At 39.7% G+C, this 26,681-nt stretch overlaps 1 protein-coding gene across 1 annotated transcript; it reads left to right on the top strand.

The window, feature by feature from the left end:
• Positions 1 to 654: 654 nt before the first annotated feature.
• VPS39 (VPS39 subunit of HOPS complex) lies at positions 655 to 26,622 on the top strand. The gene is made up of 25 exons (XM_065685271.1): positions 655 to 850; positions 2,389 to 2,454; positions 3,729 to 3,793; positions 4,567 to 4,609; positions 5,667 to 5,761; positions 6,958 to 7,056; positions 7,743 to 7,835; positions 9,756 to 9,939; positions 10,474 to 10,594; positions 10,927 to 11,047; positions 11,811 to 11,940; positions 13,038 to 13,180; positions 13,984 to 14,127; positions 14,774 to 14,915; positions 15,202 to 15,288; positions 18,239 to 18,312; positions 19,233 to 19,331; positions 19,591 to 19,708; positions 20,174 to 20,302; positions 20,774 to 20,876; positions 21,224 to 21,269; positions 21,856 to 22,005; positions 22,177 to 22,311; positions 22,871 to 22,962; positions 24,143 to 26,622. The coding sequence occupies exons 1-25, from the start codon at positions 778 to 780 to the stop codon at positions 24,216 to 24,218; spliced, it is 2,628 nt and encodes an 875-aa protein (XP_065541343.1). The 5' UTR covers positions 655 to 777; the 3' UTR covers positions 24,219 to 26,622.
• The last annotated feature ends 59 nt before the right edge of the window (positions 26,623 to 26,681 follow it).

The raw sequence follows: 26,681 nt of genomic DNA, 5'->3' as shown, positions 1-26,681 counted from the left end.
CTTCCATAGGAATCCTGTGTCAAGACCAGATATAAGCCGTAACTCCTCTGGCAATTTGCAGCTCCGGTTCTGTGAAGGGGATGTGACTTTGGGAAGGTTTCATTCCTGGGCAGGAAAGAAGCTGGATTGAACGGTACTGCGCTTGTTCTCCCAGTCTTGTGCTCCATCTCCCAGCACAGAGCGTCCTCACTCCCAGTTCCCTACAACAGTGGTCTCTTTTGGAGAAGATGCTAAGAGAACTTGGCACCACGTTCATTTTTAGTTTGGTTTAGTTAGTGTAGCTTCTAGGCTAGCGGCGGTGAGTGTCGCGGGAAGGCAAAATGAGTGTCTTGCACCCTGTCACATTTTAGGGCTGTACCAAGCTGCTCTAGAGCGCGAAGAGTCCCCTCTGGAACAGAGAGCGCGCCCCCCCGGCCCTCGCCGGTCCTCCTTAACGCTCAAGCCCAGAGGAGCCGGCGGGCTGTACTGCCGGGGGCACAGCGTGTGCGGTGCTGGGGAGCCGACCGCGCGGTGCCCTGTGGAGAGGCCCCGTGCTGCGCCCGCGACCGCACGGCTCCGCCCCGCCCCGGCGCACCGTGCGGACCGGGGGGGGCGGCCCAGGCCGGGGGGTGCGGCCTAGGCGCGGACGCGGCTGCCGGAAGAGGCGGGGATTTGCGGGGCGGTGGCAGCGGTGCTTCCGTGGGGCCGTCCGCCCGCGCAGCCCCAGGACCTGTCCTGCGGCCGCCGCCAGCGCGGTCAGCGGGCGCCGTGGTAGCCGGGCCCGGAGGAGCTGCCGCCATGCACGACGCGTTTGAGCATGTGCCGATCCTGGAGAAGCTGCCGCTGCAGATCGACTGCCTGGCGGCCTGGGGTGAGCTGGGGCCTCTCTCTGACGCGGGGCGGCTGGGACGCTCTGTCAGCCGTTCGTGGGGTTGCACCCTGAGGCGGCTGTGGGAGCCCCGTGTGTAGCGCCCGAGCGTCTCCCCGTACCTGGGCTCGTTGCGATGGCAGCAACGGAGGTGGCTGCAGCAGGTGCCGGGCCGAGACCCGCTGGTGGGACTGTGCCCGCCCAGCGGCAGCCCTGTGGTGGGGGAGCTGCCGTGATTCCAGCGCTGTAACCGTGGGTCGGCAGCTTTCTTGCTGGAAAGCGTTTCCTGTGTTTTGGCTAAGATTTGTCTTGGAAAGCCAGTGGTGTGTTCAGGTCTTGGGTTTAGAATCTGTTCGAGTGTCTGAGTGGTGTATAAACGTGTGTGATGGTTTTGGTCATACTTGACAGGATTTTGGTCTGGTCAGTTGTGGCTGTGGTAATGATAAGGCTCGGTCAGACTGCCTGAGCAGTTCCCATCAGGTGTACAAAACAAAATAGCACAAAACTGGCAATTAAAAACATCTCCAGACACTGTGAAATTGTGAACTTTTTGTCTTGGAACAACACTGTAGCCTGAACAGTAGTGCCGTGTTTAAACGCGAGTTGTTTATACTATAATTGTAGAGAAGATATGAAGATAGTTATTCCTGTGTTGAGGCTTTTATATTTCTTAAAACATTTATGTTGCTGAAGTAGGAAAGAGCCTAAATTCACAAGTCTGGCAGCATGGTTGTGTAAAAAGAGGTGTAATTCTGTCTCTACAACTTTTCTTCTAAATAATGGAAGAAAGGTCTTACAGGAGACAAGGCTTTATTAAAACACAAGTATCTTTGGGAGTGAGGGAGTAGTAGATGTAGAAAGGAGTATTTGCGTGTGCTTATTTCCTTTGTGATCTTCAACAAGGAATAAGAATTTCAGTCATATTTCATGACCCAGTAAAGATTCCGTGCATTTTTCTATGCTATAAATGCTGTAAATAGGAAAAGTCTGAAACTCTGCTGCAGAATTTGTATATAAAAAGGTTCTCTCTTGTAAATCTTGAATGGCTGTTGGTTGTCTATACAATTCAAATGCCACTTAAGCATAGCTGCCACTGCCCTTCCAGGCATAGCTGGCTATATCAGAGAGCTCTTTGAAAGACTTAACTATTGGAAAAAAACCCCGAACCCAAACATGGAACTCTTTGGGTTTTTTTCCTGACAGTCTTTCCCATTATGCAGCATTATTCCTGTCTGGTAGATGGTAGTTTGCCTCTTATGATTGCACGAAAGATGCAGTGGTTTGCTGCTTTACCTTTGTATCAACAAGCAGGACGCGATGTCTAGGCTGTACTCTCTGTTTAACTCCTTGATCTTTGGCCATCCTTTCCTGAGAATGAAAGCTACTTCCCCCAGAGAGGTGATAGGAGACATGCTTGTAATCACTGCAGGAAGTCGTCTTTGGTATTTGAAATGAGTTTCCAAGTGTTCTGATAAATGAAAGTTGCCTGGGAAGGGCAGTCTTTGTGGAAACTAATTAGACTCTTTTTCTCCCCTTTGTAGAGGAATGGCTCCTTGTTGGTACCAAACAAGGGCATCTTCTGCTTTACAGGATCAAGAAAGACATAGGTAAGTTGATTTTAAGAATGGCACAAAAAGTTTATTATTATTTTCATTTTCTGCACTTTAAGAGGTTGTAGTGATGTTAACAAAAGTATGTTTATTTGCTGATTTTATTTCCTACATAGTTTAATGAATATGTGGTACCTTTGGAAGTGTGCATACCATTTATCAGATGTGCAAGAAGTATCAGCTTTTTTTTTTTCTGTTTTAAAGTATGTTTTATCAGGTCACCATATGTTTGAATTTATAGTAAGTCCGTGTAATTTTTGTGAATACAGTGCACAAGCATGAGCAAAAGTAGTGCAGTGTGCTAGTTGCCAGATATTTGATGTTTGTCTTCTGTTAATGAAGGGCTGGATTGGTGAAAGAGCAGCTTTCTTCAGTGGGTCTGTAAGCATCAAGGCACGGGGAAGAGGGATCCCTCCTAACTGGTCCTGTCATGTATTTACTTTTCTCCCTGTATCTTTGACAGTCATAAGTGTTCAGTCTATTTTAGAGCTGCCACAAATAGAACTATGATATTTTTGGTCTAGTTAAAATTGATTTTCACTGAACACATTTATATTTTGCATTATCTGCTATTACGTAGAAACTGATACTTAAAACCCTGTTATGTCATGTAGTGTGGGACAGGAGAGAAAGACCCAAACATCTGTTTCCAAGTTCATTAGCTCTTGGACAGATGTTTGTAACTGCTTAGATTCTAGACACTGGATTCAGCTTGCTTTGTCTGAAACTTGTAGGCCGTCTATTCCAATCAGAACATGCTAGTCTTGAGTTGTAGTGTCTTATCTCACATGGTAAATTTCTCCCCCTTTTTTGCATCAATGCCAGGAGAGGTTATGTCATCAGAAAGTGTCTGTAAGTCTTTATCCCTAAAACTCCTTTTAAACCCTCGTGGTAGTGTTTCTTCCTTGTCTACTTTGCAGTGATGTGCTCCCTAGCAATTTAAATTGGTGGTATTTGATGGGTGTGGATAAAGTCTTTATGGGTATCTTTGTATTTTTGGGTTTCCAAATGCTTAAATGTAATTCTTGTAATCTAAAATTACAGCTGGGCAAAAATGTAAATATTGATGAGGCCCTTGGATGGATACAAGAAATGTAACTTAAGCTTTCACTTGACTATGTAGAAGATAGCACAGATAATTTAGAAGTCATTCTTCTAGGGTTAAGTGGCCAAGTTTGCTTTCATAGTTTTTTGCGATCTATTTAGTGTAAGATATAGTAATGAATTGAAGGGCAACTTCAGTTACATACTCTTTCGAATCTTTCTGGTAGGTTGCAATAGGTTTGAAGTGACGCTAGAGAAATCCAACAAGAACTTCTCAAAAAAGATTCAGCAGGTAGGAAATACCATCTTGACATGGGGACCATTTTCCGGTGTTTTCAGCCAAGAAATGAAGTACCAAAAGTACTTCTGGAATCTCTGCTAAGCTTAACAATGAGTTTCCCCAGAACTGTAGATTCTTCTGAGGTGGCACAGCCTGTTATTTTTGCCCACTTTTCCCGTAACAGGAATAACTTGGTTTGGTTCCTAAAGAAAAAAGCAAAGAATTGGAGGTTGCAGTTTTATTTTTGGCTTATGGGAATGCTGTTTGTAGTAAATCTCCAGCTGCTATGACTGAGACTAGTTTTAAAATGATGTTAATACACCAACAGACTGTAATATATAATTTGGTTCCTAGATACAATGCTATAGGAACATGAATGTAATTTCTCTTAACTGGTATTTAGAACTGAATTAGCTGATTATCTACTGCTAATGAGAATTTCACTCATTGCTTATATTGATACTCGGGAAAGCACCCCAAAGGTTATGCAGCCTCTTTCAGTAATACTCTCCATATCCTTTAGAAGTACTTTTGTACTAGTAACATGCCACTTACAGCATTTCTTTACCAGCTTAAGTTGCAAGTTCTAAGTACTAGCTTGTAAAAACTGTGTTTAAATGAAAGAGGTTGCAATAGCTGGAGGAAGGTTGTGCATAACTAGCTGTCTTGCTGCTGTCATTATTTCTGAGAGAATCTAAGATGCATGTTCGTAGGCTGTCTATTATTGAACTTTGTTCAGAAGTTTTGTTTATGAGTGGAGTCACTAATAGTGTTCTTTATTTCAGATTCATGTTGTTTCTCAATTTAAAATTCTGGTCAGTCTATTAGGTGAGTGAAGAAAACATTTGAATATTTAATGAACTCTTCTCAATGCAGTTACTTGGCTGAATGGGGCACTGTTTCCATACACCTGCATAGTAGTCTAGTTGTTAAAAAGTCGTCGTGTAGGATTTAGGCTTTTTCACTTTGCAAAGGAAGCATTATGCAGCATAGATTGAGAAGCAGCTTTGCTTGTTGTAAGCCAGCTTGGAGAACTAAGTATGAACCCTGAGTTTTGTGATTAAAAATTAAAAAATACATTGCACTACAATGTGTGTATATGTGTATATATATATAGTTTGTTTGTATTGGCATGTGTATATACACATATATACATAGGTGCATGTGTATGTATGTGTGCAGTATGATAGCAGCTAAAATGCATGCCCAGACTTGTTTGATGTATGAAACTTCCTGCTGATGTGTTACACCAAATTCAGTTTATATGCAGATGGTGGTCTTTTACCATCTTGTGGAAGATCTCAGTTTGCTTGTCTCTGCCTGTGTTTGTTTAACCTTATGATCTTCTATGTGTTTTTTTTTTTTTTTTTGCTTATGTTGCTACTCCCTTCTTTATGATCTCCCACGTCCCAGCTCTTCCACCTCCAGCATGCATGTATCTCTGCTGCCTGTGCCCTCGTGCGTACCAAACTTGACCGCAGTAGCTTCCATTTGCAATTGTGTGCTTTTCACTAATTTCAGGAGCCAGTTCAAAATGGTCTTTGTTCGTACAATCTTCCATTATGGACTTGCTCTACTCTGGCCTGCCTGCTGTTCCTTCCACTCCCACTTCCTCTGCTTGGTTAGCACTTGTTCTCAGTTCCTTCATGTTATTTTACCAAAGCTGGTGTTAGTCATCTTTTCTGTATTTATTGTTTTGTATTTGAATGTACTTTAGCACTTTTCAGCTTTTGGGAAAACATTCCTTTTCCTTTTGTGAACCTGTTAGTTTCACAAGTTGTTCTTCTTATGGAAACATAAAATATGGTAACTTAACTTGAATTAGCAGTGAGCTCTACATGTATCAAATATTGAATAATAATAGTAGGATTTTTGTTTAAACCAGAAAATAACATTTATGTCCATGACCTGTTGACATTTCAACAAATCACCACGGTTTCCAAGGCAAAAGGTGCATCTCTCTTCACTTGTGATCTTCAGGTAAGGGGAGGAACACAACAGCACATGTCTATACTCTTTGTAATAAAGATAACTTCTTTATGTTTCTTTGTTAGTTAATTTTGTGTTACATGCAAGTTGCTTGGGTGCTAGCGTTTTTTAAAATTAGTACCTACTGGATGATGCTTTGCTTAAGGCAACAATTTTTAATGTAGTCACCTTAACTTATGAAGCACAGGAAAAAAGTTATCTTCCTTTTCCTATTGTGATTATAGCATTTAACCTCCAGATACAAAACTTAAAGATATTTTTACCCTGTAGTAAGTTTAACTGACTGATTTTTTTGACAGATCCTCTTCAGTATAAAAGCCATTCCTTTCTCTTAAACCACCAGTGTACTAACTCTTACCAGTTCCATTGGCCAGGCAGTGTTTTTGTTACATTTCCATTTCTGTTAACCTGTATTGGCCCAAGGAGTCCCAGGGCAGTTGTGTTAGATTCAGGCCATAGAATGGTTCCATGAGGTATAGCAATTCTCAGTTCATATGCTGTGGTTTATTAAGTATCTAATTTCTGTCGAGGTGAGTTTCTCAGCCTATCCATGTCATAATCAGAAGAGATGCCTTAGTCTCTTCATCACTTTTTATCTCTTTGTCCCATGGGAACTTAGTTTTAAGTATTTTCTAATAAGTACTTAAGGTTTTCTGAGTGTTAAAATTAGTGATGTCTTTGTAATGATCAGATTTAAAGGTGCTTTCAAAGCACCTTGTTGTTTGTGTGGACAGGCACCTATCTTTGCCAATACTCCTTGTCAGGAAACTTTTCCAATAGGCTAGACTATTAAACAGCTATTAATATTTTTATTTGTCAGCATAACACATTCTTTGCATTGTTCCAAATCCCTTCTTGTATATTTCATAGAGTTCAAGCTGTTGATCCTAGTCTTCAGGGATGGGCTGATAGCTCTTTACTTTTCTTCTGGTTTTTGTGTGTGTGTCTTTGGTGCTCTTGTTTTTTGTTACTTGGTGTCGTAATCCCTGTCAAAGTTCATTTTTAAGTATCCCATCCACATTCTTACTGTGTGTCCTTGTTTAGGGGATGCCCTTCTCATATGGATGAACAAAGCTGCTCTTCAGCTGACATCTTTGCTTCAGTCTGAGGATTCTTTTGGCCTTGTTTTATCTTACTTGCCTCTTAGTTTATGAGTGATTATGACTTAGGTCTGTCTGTTTTCACAGCAGTCAGATACAGGGGAAGAGGTGCTGAGAATGTGTGTGGCAGTGCGGAAGAAACTACAGCTTTATTTTTGGAAGGACAGAGAGTTTCATGAACTACAGGTGAGTTGTGCTGTTTCTGTAGCCATGCCTCAACTGGGAGTGGAGTTGCTTTTTAGTGCTTGCTGTGCAGTCCTTTCTACTCAGAGGCACTGCTGACTATCAGCGCATTGACTCCGAGTGGTTCTGCAGCGATTTAGTAGTGAAGCAGCAAATAAAAGTGAAAATAATGTGGTTGAAATCACAACAGCATTAATACAGTTTCATAAATTAAATCAAAGGCTGTGCTCTGTATTTTAATGTTATGGTTGTAGTACACTTGTAGGTCAGTAAAATGCATTAGTATGCAGCTTCTATAAATGTATACCTGACAGTAACACTATGGAACTGGGTCTACTTCTACTAAAAGTTTTGTAGGTATGTTGTCACGTCAGAAGGTGGTTATTGATGACAAGCATAGGGAACTGAACTTCGAATACCACAATGGTAAAAATAACCAATAGAAATAGCTAGAGAATTTTTCAGCTGTGCTGCTTTTCTAGGAAGTTAGCAGAGTATACTTCTTTACTGTGCACAAATCTAGCCTTTTAGTTGAATACTGCTATTCCTTGACCAGCAGAAATCAGACATTTGTGGTAGGGAATACACCATCAGCAACAGTACTGTCTGTTACACTCTCTGTTGCCAGATTTGACTTTTGTTTTTCTGTTGTAACAGCAATTTTAACTCATTTTCTATGTTTTCCTCAGGGGGACTTCAGTGTACCTGATGTACCCAAGTCCATGGCCTGGTGTGAAAACTCCATCTGTGTAGGCTTTAAGAGGGACTATTACCTGATACGGGTAAGACTGGGATTTGGAATACAATATCTAAGAAGATCTGGAGAGCTGTAGACACTATCGGAGCTGCTCTTGTTCTCAGGGTTTTAGCTAACAGGCATTTATGAAAAACAGCATCTGGTACATTTGCTGTATGTAGTTTTGGGAAGGCTGTATTTTTAAACTGATGTTTTGTCAGAAAGTGATCTGTTTATTGCTGTTGAAATGAGTGTTTGAAGCTGTTGCAGAAAAATGGCATCAGAAAAGATATATTTTGGTTTGGCAGTGGTCTGTTTAATGTATTAAGAAAGAAGAGCTCTAAAAGGGCAAAAAGATACAATAATAATATTACCTGGTGAACAGTGGAGCTTAACTATTTTTTATTTTTTCATTCTCCTTTTGAACTGTAGTTGTTTCAGTTTGAAAGTCTCTAAACTTACTGTCATTAATTTAGTATTACAGTTTCCACTTAGGCTTCATTTGACAGCTATATTTGATTCTCTTTTCTTCCTTTACAATTGGCTTCTGCTGATATTATAGGAAAATGAGATGAAGATAAAGTGCACCACCCACGTGTAGATGTATGTATATGGGTGGAAGCACTGATCTGTAGTCAGCAGGAAAACTGCACAGTAATTTCTATAGTCACTTCAAACTGACACTGCTCACAAAAGTGATGCCTTTCTGCAGTGTGCTCCTAGATGTTGATGCCCACCATTCTAGTGATATGAGCTGTTGTGCAGCTGCTCAGGCAACCACAGTGGAGACTTGCTGTCCAAGTGTTGGCTTTGGTGCTTGACTTTACTCATCTTTGAATGGCTTTGTCTCACTAAATAGGGACACCCTCCCTCCCCATGTTTTTATGGTATTGCTTGCTGCTGCCTGGCTGTTGATTTGTAATGATTTGGACACTTAACTGATGTTGCTGCTGTGCTATGCATTTTATAAACCTGTATGATACATGTTCTGAACAAGACTGTCATTGGCTGCGTCAATCTCGAGCAACCAATGTTGCAACAACACAACATCAGTAGGGTAAAATGTCTAGGCGGGATTCTGACTTAGAGGCATTCAGTCATAAGTGTGATTAAAGCCCTTCCCAAATCTTTGTTCACGAAGCCAAGCCATCTTCATGCTAGCCTTTGGGCAACCATCCTAGGAGAAGGAAAACTCTGACTTCAAACCTGGGCAGATGGAGCTCGTCTAGCCTTGTAAGGCCTTCCATCTAAGAGAAGGACACTCTAACCAAACCTACAAGCTGAGGACTTTGCTGTCACCGTCCTAGCTAGCTAGGCCCTGGCAGATAAACCTCAGGTGTAAAGGGTGGAACCAGTTTGGCTCATGCTGTGCCTCACCTAAAAAATCCACTGCGCAGGCTCGAAGGGTTTACTCACACTTGCAAAGCCCTGTAGCGACAGGCATGGGATGAAATGGCAGGTGATAAGGTGCACTGGAAGCTGCAGACCCAACCCTGCATGCAGGTGGTTCAGGACATTGGTTGCACGAGATCGACCCAGGAGCTGATAGTCTTGTTTGGAAACATCCTGAATGACCAAGCAGCCCTTTTTCCAACTGGATTTGCCTATCCCACATTGCCCCTTTTAGTCATCATTGTGCTTGTAGTAAGCATGGGTAAAGCCCTTCCCAAATCTTCGTTTGCGAAGCCAAGCCATCAATCAATGATACATGTGCTCAGCTATGCTTATAGTAAAAGGAATACATCATCTCAGATGCAAAAGTAGTAATTCTTTATTTCCAAATGATGTATAAGCCAGGTAATAATATGCTGAAAATTTTATTGCTACTCTTTAAAATTGCACTTGTCCTGTTAGTGAGTTGTCTGGGTTGTAAATTCCCTTTGGGGGTTTTTGGCTTTCGTCTTACACGGCTTTGAAATAAAGGTTATTTTGAAGCACAGCCTTTTTGTTTTCTTTATCATCCTAGGTGGATGGAAAAGGATCCATCAAAGAACTGTTTCCCACAGGGAAGCAGCTGGAACCATTGGTAGCTCCTGTAGCAGATGGCAAAGTTGCAGTTGGCCAAGATGATCTAACAGTTGTGCTCAATGAAGAAGGGGTCTGTACTCAGAAATGTGCCTTGAATTGGACAGATATTCCTATAGCCATGGGTGAGAATTAGCAGAGAATTTTGATATTAGAGAATTTTGCTTCCTTACTCTTTTGTATATGACGGAATTGTTACATCCCCAGTATTTAGGAACTATCTGGTTTTGGAGTCTTGAGAGTTTCTAAAGTATTTCAAGTTGTACTCTATAGAGGGTCTTGTGTTATTTTTGTTTTTTCCCCTTCTTTGCTTTTAGTCTGTATGCCTGTCTCCTCAGAAAACAAGCATATTGCATGCCTTTTATAAAGGGCCAAGATATGAAATGAAAGGTAACATGTTAAAGCATTGTGGTTCTCCTGGGCACCTGAGTGCCGCAGAAATTCCTGATGTTGAAAGATGAGTAGTATTCTGTTAGCAAATTTCTGTCAGTGTTGGGCATTGATTTTTGTTCATAATAAGCAAAAAAAAGGGATATGTTTCTAGGGGGAAGGAAAGAAAAAAAAAAAAAAGGACAAGCCTTGCTCTTACTTTAAGGCATGGCTTATTTCAAGGAATGCTTGAGAACACAACTTACATTTTTCATTCTTTTCATTAACAGAACACCAGCCTCCCTACATCATTGCTGTTTTGCCGAGGTATGTGGAGATCCGTACTTTTGAGCCCCGGCTGCTGGTACAGAGTATTGAGCTGCAGAGACCCCGCTTCATCACCTCTGGAGGGTATTGAGTGTAACTGATTATTACTTTTGTTGCGCTGTTTGAGTGTTTGGTAGCACTCTGAAAAACTGAGACGGGAAGAGCTTTTCTGACTCCTTTAGCTCTTCAAGTGGAGGCCATACTTTGAGGAGTGAAGGACAGAGTTGAGTGTCTTGGGAATTTTTGATCACTGGAGATACGTTCTTCTTTCTGCTTTGCAATATTGCTCAAGTTACCCTTGTAACTTGATTGTGTGTGGCTGTGTGTGTATTGACCAGGATTGTTTTTTCCAGATAGGGTATTGCTTTTTTCTTAGTGCTGGAAGTTAGTAATCGACCCTTTTGTTTTGTTTACAGCACAAATATTATATATGTGGCAAGTAATCACTTCGTTTGGCGGCTTATTCCAGTGTCCATAGCCACACAGATCCAGCAGCTTCTGCAAGACAAGCAATTTGAGTTGGCTTTGCAGTTGGCAGTGAGTACTTGCACTTGCAGAAAAGCACACAGAAGGATGTTTGCCTTCTGCTTGACTGTAGCTAGTCCAGAGAGTTTAATCTTCTTACTGTCCACTTTGTACAAACTGGTAAACTCTGGTTTTTGTCTGAAGTTTTGGTTTTGTACTGCCATTCTTCATGTTCATCTACTATGGTTTAGATTTTGAGATAGTCTTGTATGTGGAAGATTATCTCTCATATCTGTTTAATTGGTTACCTTCTTTTAGACTTTGAAGTCTAGCTGACTTTGGGCTGCTTGTAAGCTGTTTTGCTTGGAGTTGTCTGTTTTGTTTTGTCAAATGATCATTGTTTTGTAATGGCCCTCCATATTACTCCTTGAAAATAACAATTTCTTAGAGATGCTGAAGCAGATTTAATTATATTGCTCTTGCTATTTTAAGTTTTTCTGGTTTCCGGGAACTTTCCTGGAACGACATAAAATGACTTAATTGCATTTTGTATTGCTAACTTGAAAAAATATTTGAAAAATCAAATGGGTGAAGTGACAGTCGCTGTGGTAGAGTGAGTGTGGAAGATAACCAGAAATAGCTTTCAAACTTTCAAGATTATCATTGTGACACAGTAAGCATAAGATCTGAGAATCACCATCAGAGGTGTTCACTTTGGAAGATTATCTTTTTTCTTACTCTCTCTAAAGCATAATACTCATGTTATTTCTACAGAGTTCATTCTCATTTACGAGGCTCAAGAGTTTTTAATGTTTGTTAATTTGTATGTGTGTAGGAAATGAAAGATGATTCAGATAGTGAGAAGCGACAACAAATTCACCACATAAAGAACCTCTTTGCCTTCAACCTTTTCTGCCAGAAGCGCTTTGACGAATCCATGCAAGTTTTTGCCAAGCTTGGTACAGGTGAATGTTTGGGTTGGCATTGAGATACCTAGGTTAGGAGAAAAGAAATGAAGCTTGCAGACTGTTGTGTTGGTGGGGGTTTTGTATTTGTTTTCTGTTTTGCTTTAAGGCAGTGGTGCCTTGTGCAGACCAGTCCCCTGTGAATGGCAAATAGCCTAGGCAACTATTCAGCTTTTGTTTTTTTGTGAAACTGGTTATAGTACTTAATCAACTTCAGTCAATGAGTTAAATCATGAATTTTCTCTTTGTGTAGAATGCTATTACACTGTGCACAACATGTACACAGACCCTTGAAGCTGAGAGCTTCAGCAGCTGCCAAAAAGCCTATGTGTAGCTTGGAATGAAAAATAAGGAACATTTGAATATTTGATATTCAAATTGGACTTGACCAAACTGAGGACCCTTAACCCTGTTTGCTGTTTAATGGACTAATTTCCGAAGCCAGGAAACTTTTCTGTGGTTTTGGAAGTCAAAATAGTGTCTGCTGCTATTCCTTTGGTTCAGGCATTCTTCTGATAATGAGGTATGAAAGCTGGAATATACCATAGCATAGTGCTTTAGACTGAGATTCTTTTATTGGTGACAGTACATCCCTTGTGCATTTAAACCTTGAACTTCTAGTTGGTTTGATGACACTTAATTTCGTATTTACTTTGGGAAGCTACAATGAAGTAAAAGGACTGAGAATTCAAAATACTTTGAATTTAAGACAGAGGGCAGTAATTTTGAATTTGCTTGAACTGTGAAAATGGGTGCTCATTAGTTACAGATGGTGCTATTCAATTCTTGTTTCAAAAGCACAGTAAGTCTTAAACATTACCTCTTCCTAAAAATCCTGTCCTACTGTCAGAGTTGGTAATGTTGAGATTCTGCAAGAATTCTGCCAGCACACAGCTTGGAACTTGTGCTTGGACACTGAATCAGTCCTTCTCTTCCTGGATTTACTTTTTTTTAACTTCTTTTCTGTAATAAGCAAATTTGTTAGGTGGACAAACAGCACTGTTAAAAAGCTAAGCTTGCTCAAAGGTTACATACATTTAAGGAGTTTGCAAAATAATGTCATGAATGGTTACTAATACTAGTTATTTTTTGCTTAGATCCCACTCATGTGATGGGTCTGTATCCTGACCTCCTGCCCACAGATTACAGGAAACAGCTACAGTATCCCAACCCGCTGCCAGGGCTCTCTGGGGCAGAACTGGAGAAGGCGCATTTAGCTCTGATAGACTACCTAACTCAAGTGAGTGCTCCTGTATCTGTTTTAAGAGCAGGGTTATTTAGTTTTAGCATACTTTGTGCAGGCGGCAGTATGCCTACACCAGCTCTGTCATGTTAGCCTTAATGGGCTGTCTTCATGGTTGGAGGCTATGGCAGCAGCTCCTGGGAAAGCAGGGGAAATGGAAAACACGAGGTACCCCACAGCTATGTGGGAGACATCGTGTGGGACTTTCATGAAGATTTACGGACCAGATGTGAACGAGCCCAGTAGTTTATTTCCAGTACTCTTCTGAAGAGGACTTGAGATCTTGATCTTCAGGTTTTGTTTGATGACTTTTGAGAGAGCACGCTATCCTGGAGACAGGTCTAAAGCTTAAGAGGTAAAAAAAAGAGGTAAAAATTAAAAGGTGAAACAGGAGGTAGTGGATACTGTAACTTCCTGTACCCATTATTTTGTTGTAACTGGAATCTGAGTTGTTCTGTTGTCATTCTTACTAGACTAAAAGGAAGCTTGTGGCTGAAGGAAGATACTTTTTGTGCCTAGTAGTTCAAAACCTCAAGTATTTTCCAAATGTTTTAAATGTCTCTTGACTTCTCTAAAATGTCTCTATTCAGGTTAAGAGTTTCATTCTGACTGTTTTCTCAAGACTCTGAACATCTTGCAGAACTACAGATTCGCAAAACAAATTTATACACTTGAATATGATTGGAAAGTTACTAAATTGGTTTAATTTAACATTTTTACTTGGTGGGTTATATTTGCTGAGGTGGGATGGAGAAATCTTGTGGCTTTTTCCTGCTAAAATTTCATTTGATGTCCTGCAGAAGAGAAGTCAGCTGGTAAAGAAGCTAAATGATTCTGACCATCAGTCTAGTACCTCACCCCTCATGGAAGGAACACCCACTATCAAATCCAAAAAGAAGCTGTTACAGATCATTGATACCACCCTGTTAAAGTGTTACCTCCATGTAAGTTTCTGACTGACCTAGAGGCCTTTCCTTTACTGTGCAGAGTCTTACGGAATTTCAGGTCAAAACACTTAAGAATAGGGATAATGAGCTACTTCAGAAATTCTCACACAACCACCTGTCTTTGGTCTAAAAATGATCTGTGAAACTTTGATGTCAGTTAGTTTGCTTACTGGTCAGGAAGTAGTTTCATGGAATAAAGCAGATGTGTCTGTTTCTGGTCACTGCCTCTGTCAAAAGAATATGGCCAGGCCTGAGTATTTCGACAATCTTTGCTGTTAGCAGCTTTATTTAAGGCTGATCTCTGTTCTTGAAGGGCAATAGCTCTGACGCATTGGTTTTTTTGTGTCCCAACAAATTATGGAAATGAAGATGGGCCTTGCTTCAAGATCATAGAATCATAGGATGGTTGGTAGGGACCTTAAAGATCATCTAGTTCTAACTTCTCTCCTATGGACAGGGACACCTTCCAGTAGACCAGATTGATCAAAGACCCGTCCAGCCTGACCCTGACAGATGTTAAACTCCTGCTTTTCTATTTTTCCTTCCACCCCTGCCTACCCCTTACAAGTCATGTTTTGTACTTTAAGCATAAGAAGTGTGTTTACTTTGAAAGTATGTTTAAGCACTCCCTTTTTGCTTGCAGACAAATGTAGCACTAGTGGCACCACTGCTACGTCTGGAAAACAATCACTGCCATATTGAAGAGAGTGAGCATGTACTAAAGAAGGCACACAAATATAGTGAGCTGATAATACTGTACGAGAAGAAAGGTCTGCATGAGAAAGGTAGGTATGAGGTTGGGGTGAGGAGAAGAAAAGGGATAGGAGCATGTATTCCTAGTACTGAGTTTTATCTTCAGTGAGCTAGCAATATTCTGAAGAGGCTTTGTTTCTTTGTCTGTCCTGTGATTAAATCACTCTTTGTTCCTATTACCTGTTTGGTATGTGTGATTAAAACAGAAGTTTGTTTTGTCTCTGGTAGCAGAACAGGAAGAATGCTCATTTTTTGTGTTTCAGTTTGGAATAATACTTATAGCTGCAAAGGAATTAATGTGTTTTTTTGTTCTAAAAGCATTACAGGTACTGGTGGATCAATCAAAGAAAGCCAACTCACCTTTGAAAGGTCACGAGAGGACAGTGCAATATCTGCAGCATTTGGGTGAGTATGAAGGAGAGCATTGTTTTTGTGAAGGTGTTACTCTTGTTGGGCTCAGCGGTTATGTTACTGTTCAGCAGCTTTCTAGAGGCTGTCAAGCTAAAGGGTATCGTTGTCATCTTGTCTGATTTCTTGTATAATGCAGCTTCAAGGATAAGTTTATGAGCATCTTGTTAAAACTTGATTATCTTACTTGAAAACATTCCTTTTTTCTGATAAAAATTTCCATTGCTAGATGACGTGCTGCAGTATTTTCAGTTTTCTTCCAGTGATGATTTACCATCACTGACAAAAGGAAAGTCTGACTTCTGGGTCTTAACTCCCAGTTGCTGGGGCTTGTAGTATCTTTCCGGAGACGAAGAATCCCATATGAAGTTTTTGTTTTCTGTGTTTAGATTGATCTAGATAATGATCTAATACTTCACACTGTAGGGTTTCCTCAGGCTTTTCCCTCTCCCCTGTCCTTTAGTGAGGCTTTTGTTGGTATGAACTTCTAATCTAAGTAATAATTGATTTTTAGAAAAATTATCTTTGTAATTTAGTTATGCAAGATGTATTTTGAGTTACTTTCTCAGTCTGAATGAAGTAGAAACTCTCTTCTTTAGTCATCTCTTGTCTTTAGGTTTATAGGCATTTAATGAAATGTTCTTAAATAGTTCTCAGGTAATTAGAGGAAAATTCCCCCAGGCTTGTAGCTGTGGTCTTTTAAGTCATCAAGTATGTATTACTGATTTGGATTTGATACTTGCCATATGTCAACAGAGTCAGTGCTTACTGTTTATTGCATCAAAGCAAATATTAATTGTTAATTCTGTGATTGGCCATGTCCAACAAAAATACACTTTATCTGGGCACAGCAGAATTATATATTTGATTGAGTAGTGGATAATTTTCTGTATTATACCATTCTTTGTCTGTTCAAATATGCAGCACTTTTGCCTCTTATAACTCAAATAAGGATTTGTTGCTAGGAATGTTTAGAAATTCAGTGTCTTCTTTAATTCTAGCAGCACAAAACATTTTTGCCTCTGACCTGCAGTGTGATTCCCATACAGCTGAACGTTATGTACTGAGGGAGCCTGTTTTGTTTTGTGGTGGGATGCTGTGTTGGTCTTTTAGTATTCTGATCTATAAGCTTTGGTAGCTACTTGAGGAGTTCCTCTTCTCCTGCCATCTTGAGTGTTTTAAGTAGATTGTAACTTTGTGTTTGGTTTGGTTACGATTTTAGCAAAGACAATTTGATCAGTGCTTTGGAAAGGAGCTATTTTAATTAATCTCACACTTGTTTATAAGGAGTTAGACTTTGTCTGTTCTACATAAGAACTTACTCCCATGACTTGTCCTGTCCTGTATTTAAATTTTCTCAGGCTAGCAAACCCATTACCATACAATTCCTTATTAATTCAAAAAAGTTAATTAAAGTTTACCAAAATTCAGGCCTATGACCTTGGTGCCATTTGCCAAGTCACTGTTTTGTTTCTGAAACTTTTCAATTGGCTCTACTGTAAGGGTGGTTAAGCACTAGAGTAGGTGGCCCAGGCACATTGTGAATGCTCCATCCCTGACAGTGTTCAAGGCCAGGTTGGACGAAGCCTTAGGTGAGATGGTTTAGTGTGAGGTGTCCCTGCTCATGGCAGGGGGGTTGGAACTAGATGATCTTGAGGTCCTTTCCAACCCTAACTATTCTATGATTGTATGATTCTTCTGCGGGTTAGTTTAGTTGTTTTTACTTCATAGTGCTCATCTTCTGGTTTTTAAAATACTGCTACTATGAAGATGCTGCTTGTTTTAAACATTAAAAAATAACTTACTCTCGATGATATTTTGGGATGAAGGAAGGCAAACAATGGCTGCCTTTTTATAGGGTTGGTGTAACTTTCTGTTTCTTGCGTAGTTGTGTTGCTGCATTGTTCAGGCAGTGTTTCAGTATTTGTGATCAGGAGGGTAAGGAGAAACTCGTGCTTTCCTAACATGTTTTATAAACTTTGTGAAGCAAATGGTCCAAATGAAAGTTCTTTTAAAGAAGCAGGTCCTAAGTTTTCTTAAAAGCTGAGAAGTTACTACCTACCATGTACTTTCTATGCTAGTTACTTCAGTACTAGGATGCTTCTTTACTACTGGTATGAAGTATTTGGCCATTTGCTATAGAAGTCATTAGACTGGCAGGCTGGAAATGGACTGAAGGAAATCACATAAGTGAAAAGAACAGTGCTTTTTCTACCCTAATAAAAACATTGTAAGGGAAGACAACTGAGCTTGGGTTTGGTCTGAATTGTTTATATTTGGTGATGCTCAGTATATTAGCTAATTCTTGTTTCTGCTTGAAATCATGTTTGCAAAATAATGAAATTGTGGCTATAGCCTGGAATGTGTGATTTGCCGGAGTTGAGTGGAGATTCTGTAAACTATATTTTGCTGACTCTGAAAGCATCTGCTTGTGTTGTGAATAGAATCATATAATGGTTTAGGTTGGAAAGGACCTTAAGATCATCTAGTTCCACCCCCCCTGCTGTGGGCAGGGACACCTCACACTAAACCATGTCACCCAAGGCTCTCTCCAACCTGGCCTTGAACACCACCAGGGATGGAGCATTCACAACTTCCTTGGACAACCCATTGCATTGCCTCACCACCCTTACAGTAAAGAACTTCCTCCTTATGTCCAATCTAAACTTCCCCTGTTTAAGTTTGAACACATTACCCCTTGTCCTGTCACTACAGTCCCTAATGAATAGTCTCTCCCCAGCATCCTTATAGGCCTCCTTCAGATACTGGAAGGCTGCTATGAGGTTTCCACGCAGCCTTCTCTTCTCCAGGCTTAACAGCCCTAACTTTCTTAGCCTATCTTCATATGGGAGGTGCTCCAGTCCCCTGATCACCCTTGTGGCCCTCCTCTGGACTAGGTAGATCTTTAGGATTTTAACATTCAGCACTGCTCCTTTTTGTATTCCAGGCACAGAGAACTTGCACTTGGTATTTTCCTACTCTGTCTGGGTGCTAAGAGATTTTCCTGAAGATGGACTGAAAGTAAGTGTGGTTGAAACAGGCACCTTGCTATTAAGATACTTAATGCATTGTATGGAATTGGAGTACCCAGTGTAAGAAGCCATGTATTAATGCTAAATCCAATCACAGAATCACTGAATGGTTTGGGTTGGAGAGGCCCTTAAGATCATTTAGTTCCAACCCCCCTGCCATGAGCAGGGATGCCTCTTACTAGGCTGTGTTGCCCAAGGCTCTGTTCACCCTGGCCTTGAACACTGCCTGGGATGGAGCATTTACCACTTCTTTGGGCAACCTGTTCCAGTGCCTCACCACCTGCTAAGCAAAGAACTTCTTCCTTATATCTAACCTGAACTTCTCCTGTTTAAGTTTAAACCCATTCTCCCGTGTCCTATCGCTACAGTCACTGATGAAGAGTCTCTCTGGCATAAGTATATATGAGTATATAATTCATGTTTTCTATGTTCAGTAATGTGGTAGGATTAGCACTAGATAGAGCCAGACAGCCTTTCAATTTTTCTTATGCTTTTCTCTTTTTGGAATACTGTTTTGTAGTGAATAGCTATTTTGCTACAACATTTAATGTTCTTGATGTCCCACTTTTTGCACAAATGCCTGATTGAATGTTTGAAAGTCAAATGTTAATTTCCCTTTCTTATTTTCCTTTTCCTCTTTGACGTAGAATTGACTCCTTGTATTTGGGAGGTATTGGGCACTGTAAAAGGAGTGTTAACTTAGGCGGAAGGGGGGATGTTTGTTAATTCTTTCAGATGTGAGATAGCTTCTGAGTGCCTGAACTTTTTGTACTTCCTGTGCTTACTCTTTGGACATGGGTGATGATATGCTGGGTTTCAGTGCCTCAGAGAAAATACACTGTGGTACTTAATTTAAAACAAGCAAAACAAAAAAAATCACCATTCCGTGAATGAAATTTTGTTTAACAGATATTTACAGAAGACCTCCCTGAAGTGGAAGCTTTGCCACGAGACAAAGTGCTCAGTTTCTTGATAGAAAATTTCAAAAGCCTGGCTATTCCTTATCTGGTAAGAACTCAATCTCTACTAGTGCACTTCATTCAATACAACATGTTACATGTAAGGCTTTAGCTCTGCAGGTGTTGGAGGCTGATGCATTTCTCAGCAACTGCTAGCTTTGCCATAAGTTGTGCAAGGAGAAAATACTTAAAGTATATGAAATCCTGAAGTCAAGCTTGGTAAAGGCTAGCATGGAACTGTTACTTGCTTATAATAAATTACTTCCCATAGGAAGAAACTATAACTGAACCTGAACATGCATTTACAGGAGCACATCATTCATGTCTGGGAAGAAACTGGTGCAGACTTTCATGACTGTCTGATACAGCTGTACTGTGAAAAAGTGCAGGCCTTGATGAAAGAATATCTAAATTCTTTCCCTCCAGGTATGTTTAGATTTTTCTGGTGGGAAGACAGGGGCATGGAACAGCACAGGGGAGCCTTCACAGTGTTTTGCTGTAAGCCTTCCCTGTTAACACCCAGAAGATATTCTAAGTGATGAGGGAAATGGAACAACAAAATTTGTGGGTTTATAGGGAAGTCTAATTTATTGCCTACCTAGAGGGAGCAAGTGACGCTTGGTTCATGATTTAGTGGAATGGTGGCTAATGCTCCCTGAGTTTTGCATGTTAAGGGTAGGGAAGGGTCTTGAATAAGTGAGTCTATTGTTTAACTGGCCATTCAATGTGTTATAAGGAGCTGAAGTAATTTGGCAGGTGCACCGGAATCCCAGCCCATCTAACAGCTTCATCAGCTTTTGGTTGCTTGTAATGATTTGTTTGTCATCTTCTGTGTGCTAGTGCTGTGAAACGGTTGTAATACTGCAGCTTATGTTGCTTTCTTCCATATAGATAAAACTCCAGTGCCTGCTGGGGAGGAAGGAGGAGACTTGGGGGATTACCGTAAAAAGCTTCTACTTTTTCTGGAGAAGTCTAGCTGGTATGAGCCAAGCCGACTAATCAGTGACTTCCCCTTTGATGGTGAGTTCAGTTTCCATAGGTTAAATAAACCCTATTTGCATTGTACGATGAAACCTCCTCACTTACGGTAACTAGAAACAGAGATGTCTGTATCTGTAGTTGTAGGCTGTTAGTATGAATATTAACTCTTTTTGCTGGCAAAGTTGCGTTTGTCAGTCTCTGTAGGGTTCCTGTAGCGGGAACTCTGTAGGGTTGGCCTAAGACCTTGTGGCATCTCCCATCACTTAAATATTTAACTTAACTTTTTGATAAGCCTGAATTACTCAACAAGTGTGAAGTCTGATGTTTCTTAAGCTTACGTGAAAATTCATAAAATGTTACTGAGACTGGTGCGAAATACAAATACAGTCTTGCTGTAACTTTAACCTGTGCTCAGACTACAGTTTTATAGTTCCTGATGTTAGTCTGGTCACTAGTAGAGCTTATGTTATCACTTCTCCGTGTAGGTATTGACTAATCCTTTATCATTAGGTCTCCTAGAAGAACGTGCTCTGCTCTTGGGTCGTATGGGGAAGCATGAGCAAGCTCTGTTTATTTATGTTCATATTTTGAAGGACACCAGCATGGCTGAAAAGTAAGGGTTTCCTGTTTTGTTTGTTTCTTTGTCCTTAGATTGTGAACTTGTGTGTGGTGTTTTGCTTCCTTTCTGTTTCAAGAGGCATTAAATTTAGATTCTGTATTAAAGCTTTTTAAGCTGACAGAAAGTGGGAGACTTGCACAAAACCTCCCTTTTCTCAGCATTGTAATGAAGAGTAAATGGCATCATTTTGTTGTGCAACTTGATTAATTAATCGGAATTGCATATATAGTCAGCTAAGTTGGATGGCTTTAGTAATCAAACCAAATAAATCGTAATTTATGTGGACTGATTCTCTGGCTTCCAAAACTCCCTGCATTTCATCTGATTCTTTTCTGTTCTAGCTACTGCCATAAACATTATGACAGAAACAAAGATGGCAACAAAGATGTAAGTAGCTGTGTCCTTGCAGTCTTCCTTTTTATTACGAATGTATTAGGCCATTCCTACCATGTTTTGGGACCTTAAATTTTTTGCTCTGTATTGACTTTTTCGGGGTTTGTGAGGGTGAATGAGAAACTATGTATAACGTCTTAGAATTCAGGAATTATTAGATGATTGTGTTTGCTTTGTTTCTTTTGTTCTTTTAATTTTTTTTCTTTGTTGAGAATGTTGCTGTTATCGCTGGAGTGTGTACTGTAGCTAAAGTTCTGATGGAATTCAGAAGATAAAATGCTGTATGCATATTCCACATGCATCTACAGAAAAGTTAATGATAAAGAGCAATGCAGTGTTGGTTTCTGAAAGCTATAAATGAATTGGGTAAGATAAATGAGAAAGGTGTAATTAAAACTGCTTTTGTAGAAAATCTTTACTGAAGAATGCAGTTAAAAGGCCTTGAACATCATTGGAACTTTTCAGTTTTTGTTGTTTCAAGAATTTTGAATAGCATGAGTACAACTTACCATTGCTGGGTTCCACCAGCACTGTCACTTTTGGTGCAGTGGTTTCAGAACTCTCCTTTCGTGTTCAACAGGTCTACCTGTCATTGCTCCGGATGTACCTCTCCCCACCTAGTGTTCACTGCCTGGGACCAATCAAGATGGAAGTGCTAGAACCTCAAGCCAATCTGCAGGCTGCTCTGCAGGTTTTGGAGCTGCATCACAGCAAACTGGATACCACCAAGGTACGAAACACTTGTCAGTACTCAGTTTGTCCTGTTAGCAAAAGGTGGAAGAAAGTACTTGAGTAAGCAAGTGAACAGAATGTAGTGGTGTGAAGCTAAATGTGTCAATTTCTGTTCTATTTTGTTCTCTATTCCTCTTAATTTTTCCTAACTAAATGTATTTTGCTCCAGGCAATAAACCTGCTCCCAGCAAATACACAGATAAGTGAGATTCGAATCTTTTTAGAGAAAGTCCTTGAAGAAAACGCTCAGAAGAAAAGATTTAATCAAGTACTCAAGAATCTTCTCCATGCAGAGTTTCTGAGGGTATGTACCTACCGCCTATCATGTTCGGTATGAACTCTTCCTTATACAGAATATCGTCCTGTAGATGGGGCTGTAGTGCACCTGAAATGCATGGATGTGCATCAAGTAGGTTGAATGTCCCTTTTCAACAGTGGTGAGTACATTGGTTTTACTTTGGATGATGATGGTGTCTTTGCTGTGAGTTTTTGGACTCCCTGTGCTCTGGTGTGTGTGTATGTGGGTATATAGTTATTTTTTGTACTTTTTTCAAATAAACTAAAGCAGGTGATGCAGTTCTGTAGTTCATCTGAACACTCGTTAGTGGTTAGAATGCCTTGGTCTGTGAACCAGGCTAGATGAAAGTAAAATCCTACAATTCATATAGCTTGGGTGTTGGTTAATACCACCTGCTTTGTTCTACAGACCTCTCACTTTTGTGCTATACAACTTATTAAAGTAGACATAGGCACTGATATTTAAACCTTACAACAGTTTTCAGTTTAACTGGACTAGAAGGGAGCTGTGGTGTGGCATTATATTTTGAGGAATGTCTTTTAATTTGTTATTTATTTTTCTGTAGGTCCAGGAGGAGAGGATCTTGCATCAGCAAGTGAAGTGCATTATTACTGAGGAGAAGGTGTGCACTGTATGTAAAAAGAAGATAGGTAACAGGTGAGAGAGTGTATACCTTAAAGCTTGGGAAACTGAGTCACATATGAAACTGGTACACTTAAATTTGTTGCAGAACTCAGAATGTGTATATACATGGAGAAAACAGCAGTATGAGGGAGACACTTCAGAAGTGTTTGAATTACAAATTACATAGCTCAGCTGGGTGGCTGGGAAAACATCAGAGCTTTAGTCAGTGAAGTTTACTGCAAGAGTTTAATCCTGTTTTCAGTAAAGGAGAAAAAATTCACTTTAGAAACTCGTAAGACTTCTTACTTCAGCACTCTGCAAGGTGGAAAATCACTCTTATTCTCCACTGAATTTGGAAAATTTTCTACAAACACTGCCTACTACCTGCTTCTTAACTAGAATTAAGAAGGATGATACAAAGAATCTCAAATGAAGAAATATGTGTAATGGTTTTCTGTATCTGATGTCTCTGTGGTTTCCTGGCTGATTTACAAATTGTAGCCTAGTTATCTTAGACATCTATTAGTAGAACTAATTCACCTGATACCTACTACTTCTAGTAGGTTATTATGGGTTAGTATAGAAAGCAGATTTAATTTGCCCTCTTTCCTCTTTGAACTCCAGTGAAATGCCACACGACTTATTTATTGTTTATCTACTTGATGTGAACCCTCTGTCATATCAGTAGCATTCACAATGATAGGAAAAAGTTCTTTTTCCAGGACATTTTAATGAACATAAGTCTAATTATATTTATTGCTGTGTATATTCTTTTTTTTTGCTGTTAGTATATAGCATGTAGCATTGAATTTTAAATTTGCATATACAGTGTTGTTTTTGGTTGTCTAGCATTTTTCTAATGCTGTTAAGTTCAACAAGATTTTTGAAGGGAGAGCATGTTGGCATGTCATGCATGTTATGTTTAACTTTACATGTCACATTTAACTTGTTACCAGTGACTTTCAAGTAAAGTGTGCCTTCAGAAATTAAGATAGATAACATTGGGGCTTTTTTAAATGAAACTCTTAAAACAGTCCATAGAAATATTTTGTCTGGCTTTCTCAGGAGTGTATTTGGGCTGTAATTCAAACAAGAAAGTGTCACTTCCGTGTAAGCATCTAGTTCTGATTCTGTACAACTTGGATGCTTTTGTTTGAATATGGAAAACTTTGTGTTTATTGACAATTAATTTTTGTGTTCTGTCTCTTTACAGTGCATTTGCTCGATACCCTAATGCAAAAGTTGTGCATTATTTCTGCTCCAAAGAAGTCAACACATTGGATACCTGACCTTGTTGTGGTCCCAACATTCATATGAAGCTCAGAACTGATGACTTCAGAAATTGATGCCTCTTGAGATTTTTTTTGAGGCTTGTTGCTAGGTTCTTTTACACTGGGTAGAAGTCATTTGTATCTGTGAACTGACTGTACCAGCTGGCAATATTGATTTACTAGAAAATGACTTTAACCATGTTATTATAGTGCTGGCAACAACAGTGAACCTCTCAGTACTCAGATGAAGAATAGAAACTGATTTTTGTAGTGAGTTTTGTATTGCACTCCAACCTTGTGGATGAATTGTTAGACAACTGTTGGGCATTCAGCACAAGTCAAGTTTTACTACAAAACTTACTTCCTTAGGGTGACAGTGTTGTGATTTGGCCTTGAATGTAAATAGTTCTTCAAAAACAGGAAATCCCTTTAAAGTCTTTGCAGCTGTATCAGTGTTGCATGGAGATCACAAGGAGTTTGGCATAGAGGAGACTTCTTTGCCTATGTCAAGACCTAGAAAATAAAATTTTACTTTCATCTCAGTAATGGAAATGTTAAAGTGCTTGCCAAAGGAATCTTTTTATTGATACTCAGTGTTAACACATGACCTTCTGATAAGAAGACGTTTCACAGGAGATAGACAGTAGGTACCACTAGTAAGCATTTTTTTCTTTCTCCTTCAATTTGAGAGCTGTAAATTGAATTAACTTGTATGTTGTTTGCACTAAATTTGTTTACTCTTAGCATGAGTGGAAGCTCAGAGACTATTCTAAGTAGGTCATATCTGCACTTACAGCAAAAATCAAAGACCACCCTGTAAAGCAACTTCTGAAGGGAGTGAACTATAGGTATTGCTTGAGCTTCTAGACTACAAGTGAGATGTGTGTATATAAGTTCTTTGTTCTCTGGTTCACTTTCCGGCATTGAAGTCAACTCAAGACTATTTCAACATCTGTCTGTTATAAATGCTCTAGAACTGTGTTCTGCTGAGGCTGGTACTATTCCTAAGTTACTCTTGGGTCAGAAGTCTTAACTACAAGAGCTAGATTGTACCATACTCCTTGCAGGCTGCAATATTTTTGTCTAACTTATTTTTCCACAAACTTTAATCTATAGCAGATTGGTATGAGGGATATTAAAATGTTTGGTGCAGAAAGAATCTGTATAGTGATAATGAAAAGGCAGCAGTAGCAAATAGTTCTAATAGAGTGACTATTTGACTCCCAACGTCCCTGGTCTAGCAATACTTGTAATTATTAAATAGTATGGAGCATGGCATGTCACTACCAGATACCACTTCTCAATGAATAAGCAGATAAATAAAGCCTGTCTGCCTAAAAGTGTAATTGGATCTCAGTTAACATTACAGGTTTACTTATGTGAGTGGTTTCTAGGAACAGATCTGCTGTAGGCTGGCAAGAGTCCTAATTCATTTTCATTTGACAGTGTTGATAGTTTCCTGTGGTGACTGTTGTTTTTACCCTTTCCAGATGTGTTTGTATTTATTGTACATATTCCATACATTCTTGTGGATTTCTTGGTCCAGTGTTTTGCTACTTCTGTCCTTGGATGTCTTGGGTGGTACTGCTGCTGATGTCTTTCTGCAGAGGCTGGGTAGAAGGAATTTGTGGTGTTAATGTTTTTAACCTTGTATTTCTTCTATTTGAAGAAGAGAACCTAAAAATACTTATTGGATTTGCACATTCTGTATAGATCTTTATATATAGTAGTTCAGGTACAGAGGGAAGATGGTTTGGGAGAGTTGTGTTTACAGGTCATCAAGAATGCAAGAAGGGTATTTAAAAACACCCTGTATTCTTTGCATACAGATATAACAATATTGCTCCAATTTTTACCTATCTTATGTTTAGTACTGTTAGTCTGATTTACCTTCATTGTCTGCTATCAGGGGAGCTGTATTCACATCAGAGGATCTTCATTGTGCTCTTATGTATGCGGTTAAGGTTGTGCCTCTGTTCACTGCATACCTTTTTCAGACATGTGGTCTGTGCTGTAATTTCTTTTTTGTTGGTTCTCACAACATGGTTGGGGTTTACTAACCATGCAGCAGGTTTATCTAAAGCAATAGATTGTAATAAATGTTGTGAACCAGTGTGCGTTTCAGTCATTGTGCAGTTAAGCTTCTCTGGGCTGCTGTAGATTTCTTTTTATCAGTCCTCCATTTCTCATGGAATTCAGACCCAATGCAGGGCCTCCCAGTATCACTCCTGCTTTAATATTTGTCAATTAAATGAGGCCATGTCATATGAAGACTGTCATCACTTCTCAACTTTGGTTTTTAAATTTGCAAGTTTATAGTATGCTTGTGAATATTCTCAAAATCCTACTAAAACCACTTTTGTATTCTTGCTTTGAATAATGTTTTTGAAAATCTTATGCCATTAAATATGTACTTATTGGAGACACTGTAATTACTGACAATTTTTTTTGAGTGGTGGTATGCTGTTTTGGGGTGGGAGG

This window comes from Lathamus discolor, chromosome 6, assembly GCF_037157495.1.
Source record: "Lathamus discolor isolate bLatDis1 chromosome 6, bLatDis1.hap1, whole genome shotgun sequence".
Classification (NCBI taxonomy): domain Eukaryota; kingdom Metazoa; phylum Chordata; class Aves; order Psittaciformes; family Psittacidae; genus Lathamus; species Lathamus discolor.
Note: the sequence above shows the minus strand (reverse complement) of the source record. Positions and strands in the feature narration are given on the sequence as shown.

What these genes read in the sequence shown, in the direction of transcription:
- VPS39 (XM_065685271.1), top strand. Translation starts at nt 778, where the DNA reads ATGCACGACGCGTTTGAGCATGTGCCGATCCTGGAGAAGCTGCCGCTG. An exon ending in GGGACTATTACCTGATACGG is followed by an intron (nt 7,836 to 9,755) that starts GTAAGACTGGGA and finishes TTATCATCCTAG; the next exon opens with GTGGATGGAAAAGGATCCAT. An exon ending in AAAAAGAAGATAGGTAACAG is followed by an intron (nt 22,963 to 24,142) that starts GTGAGAGAGTGT and finishes GTCTCTTTACAG; the next exon opens with TGCATTTGCTCGATACCCTA.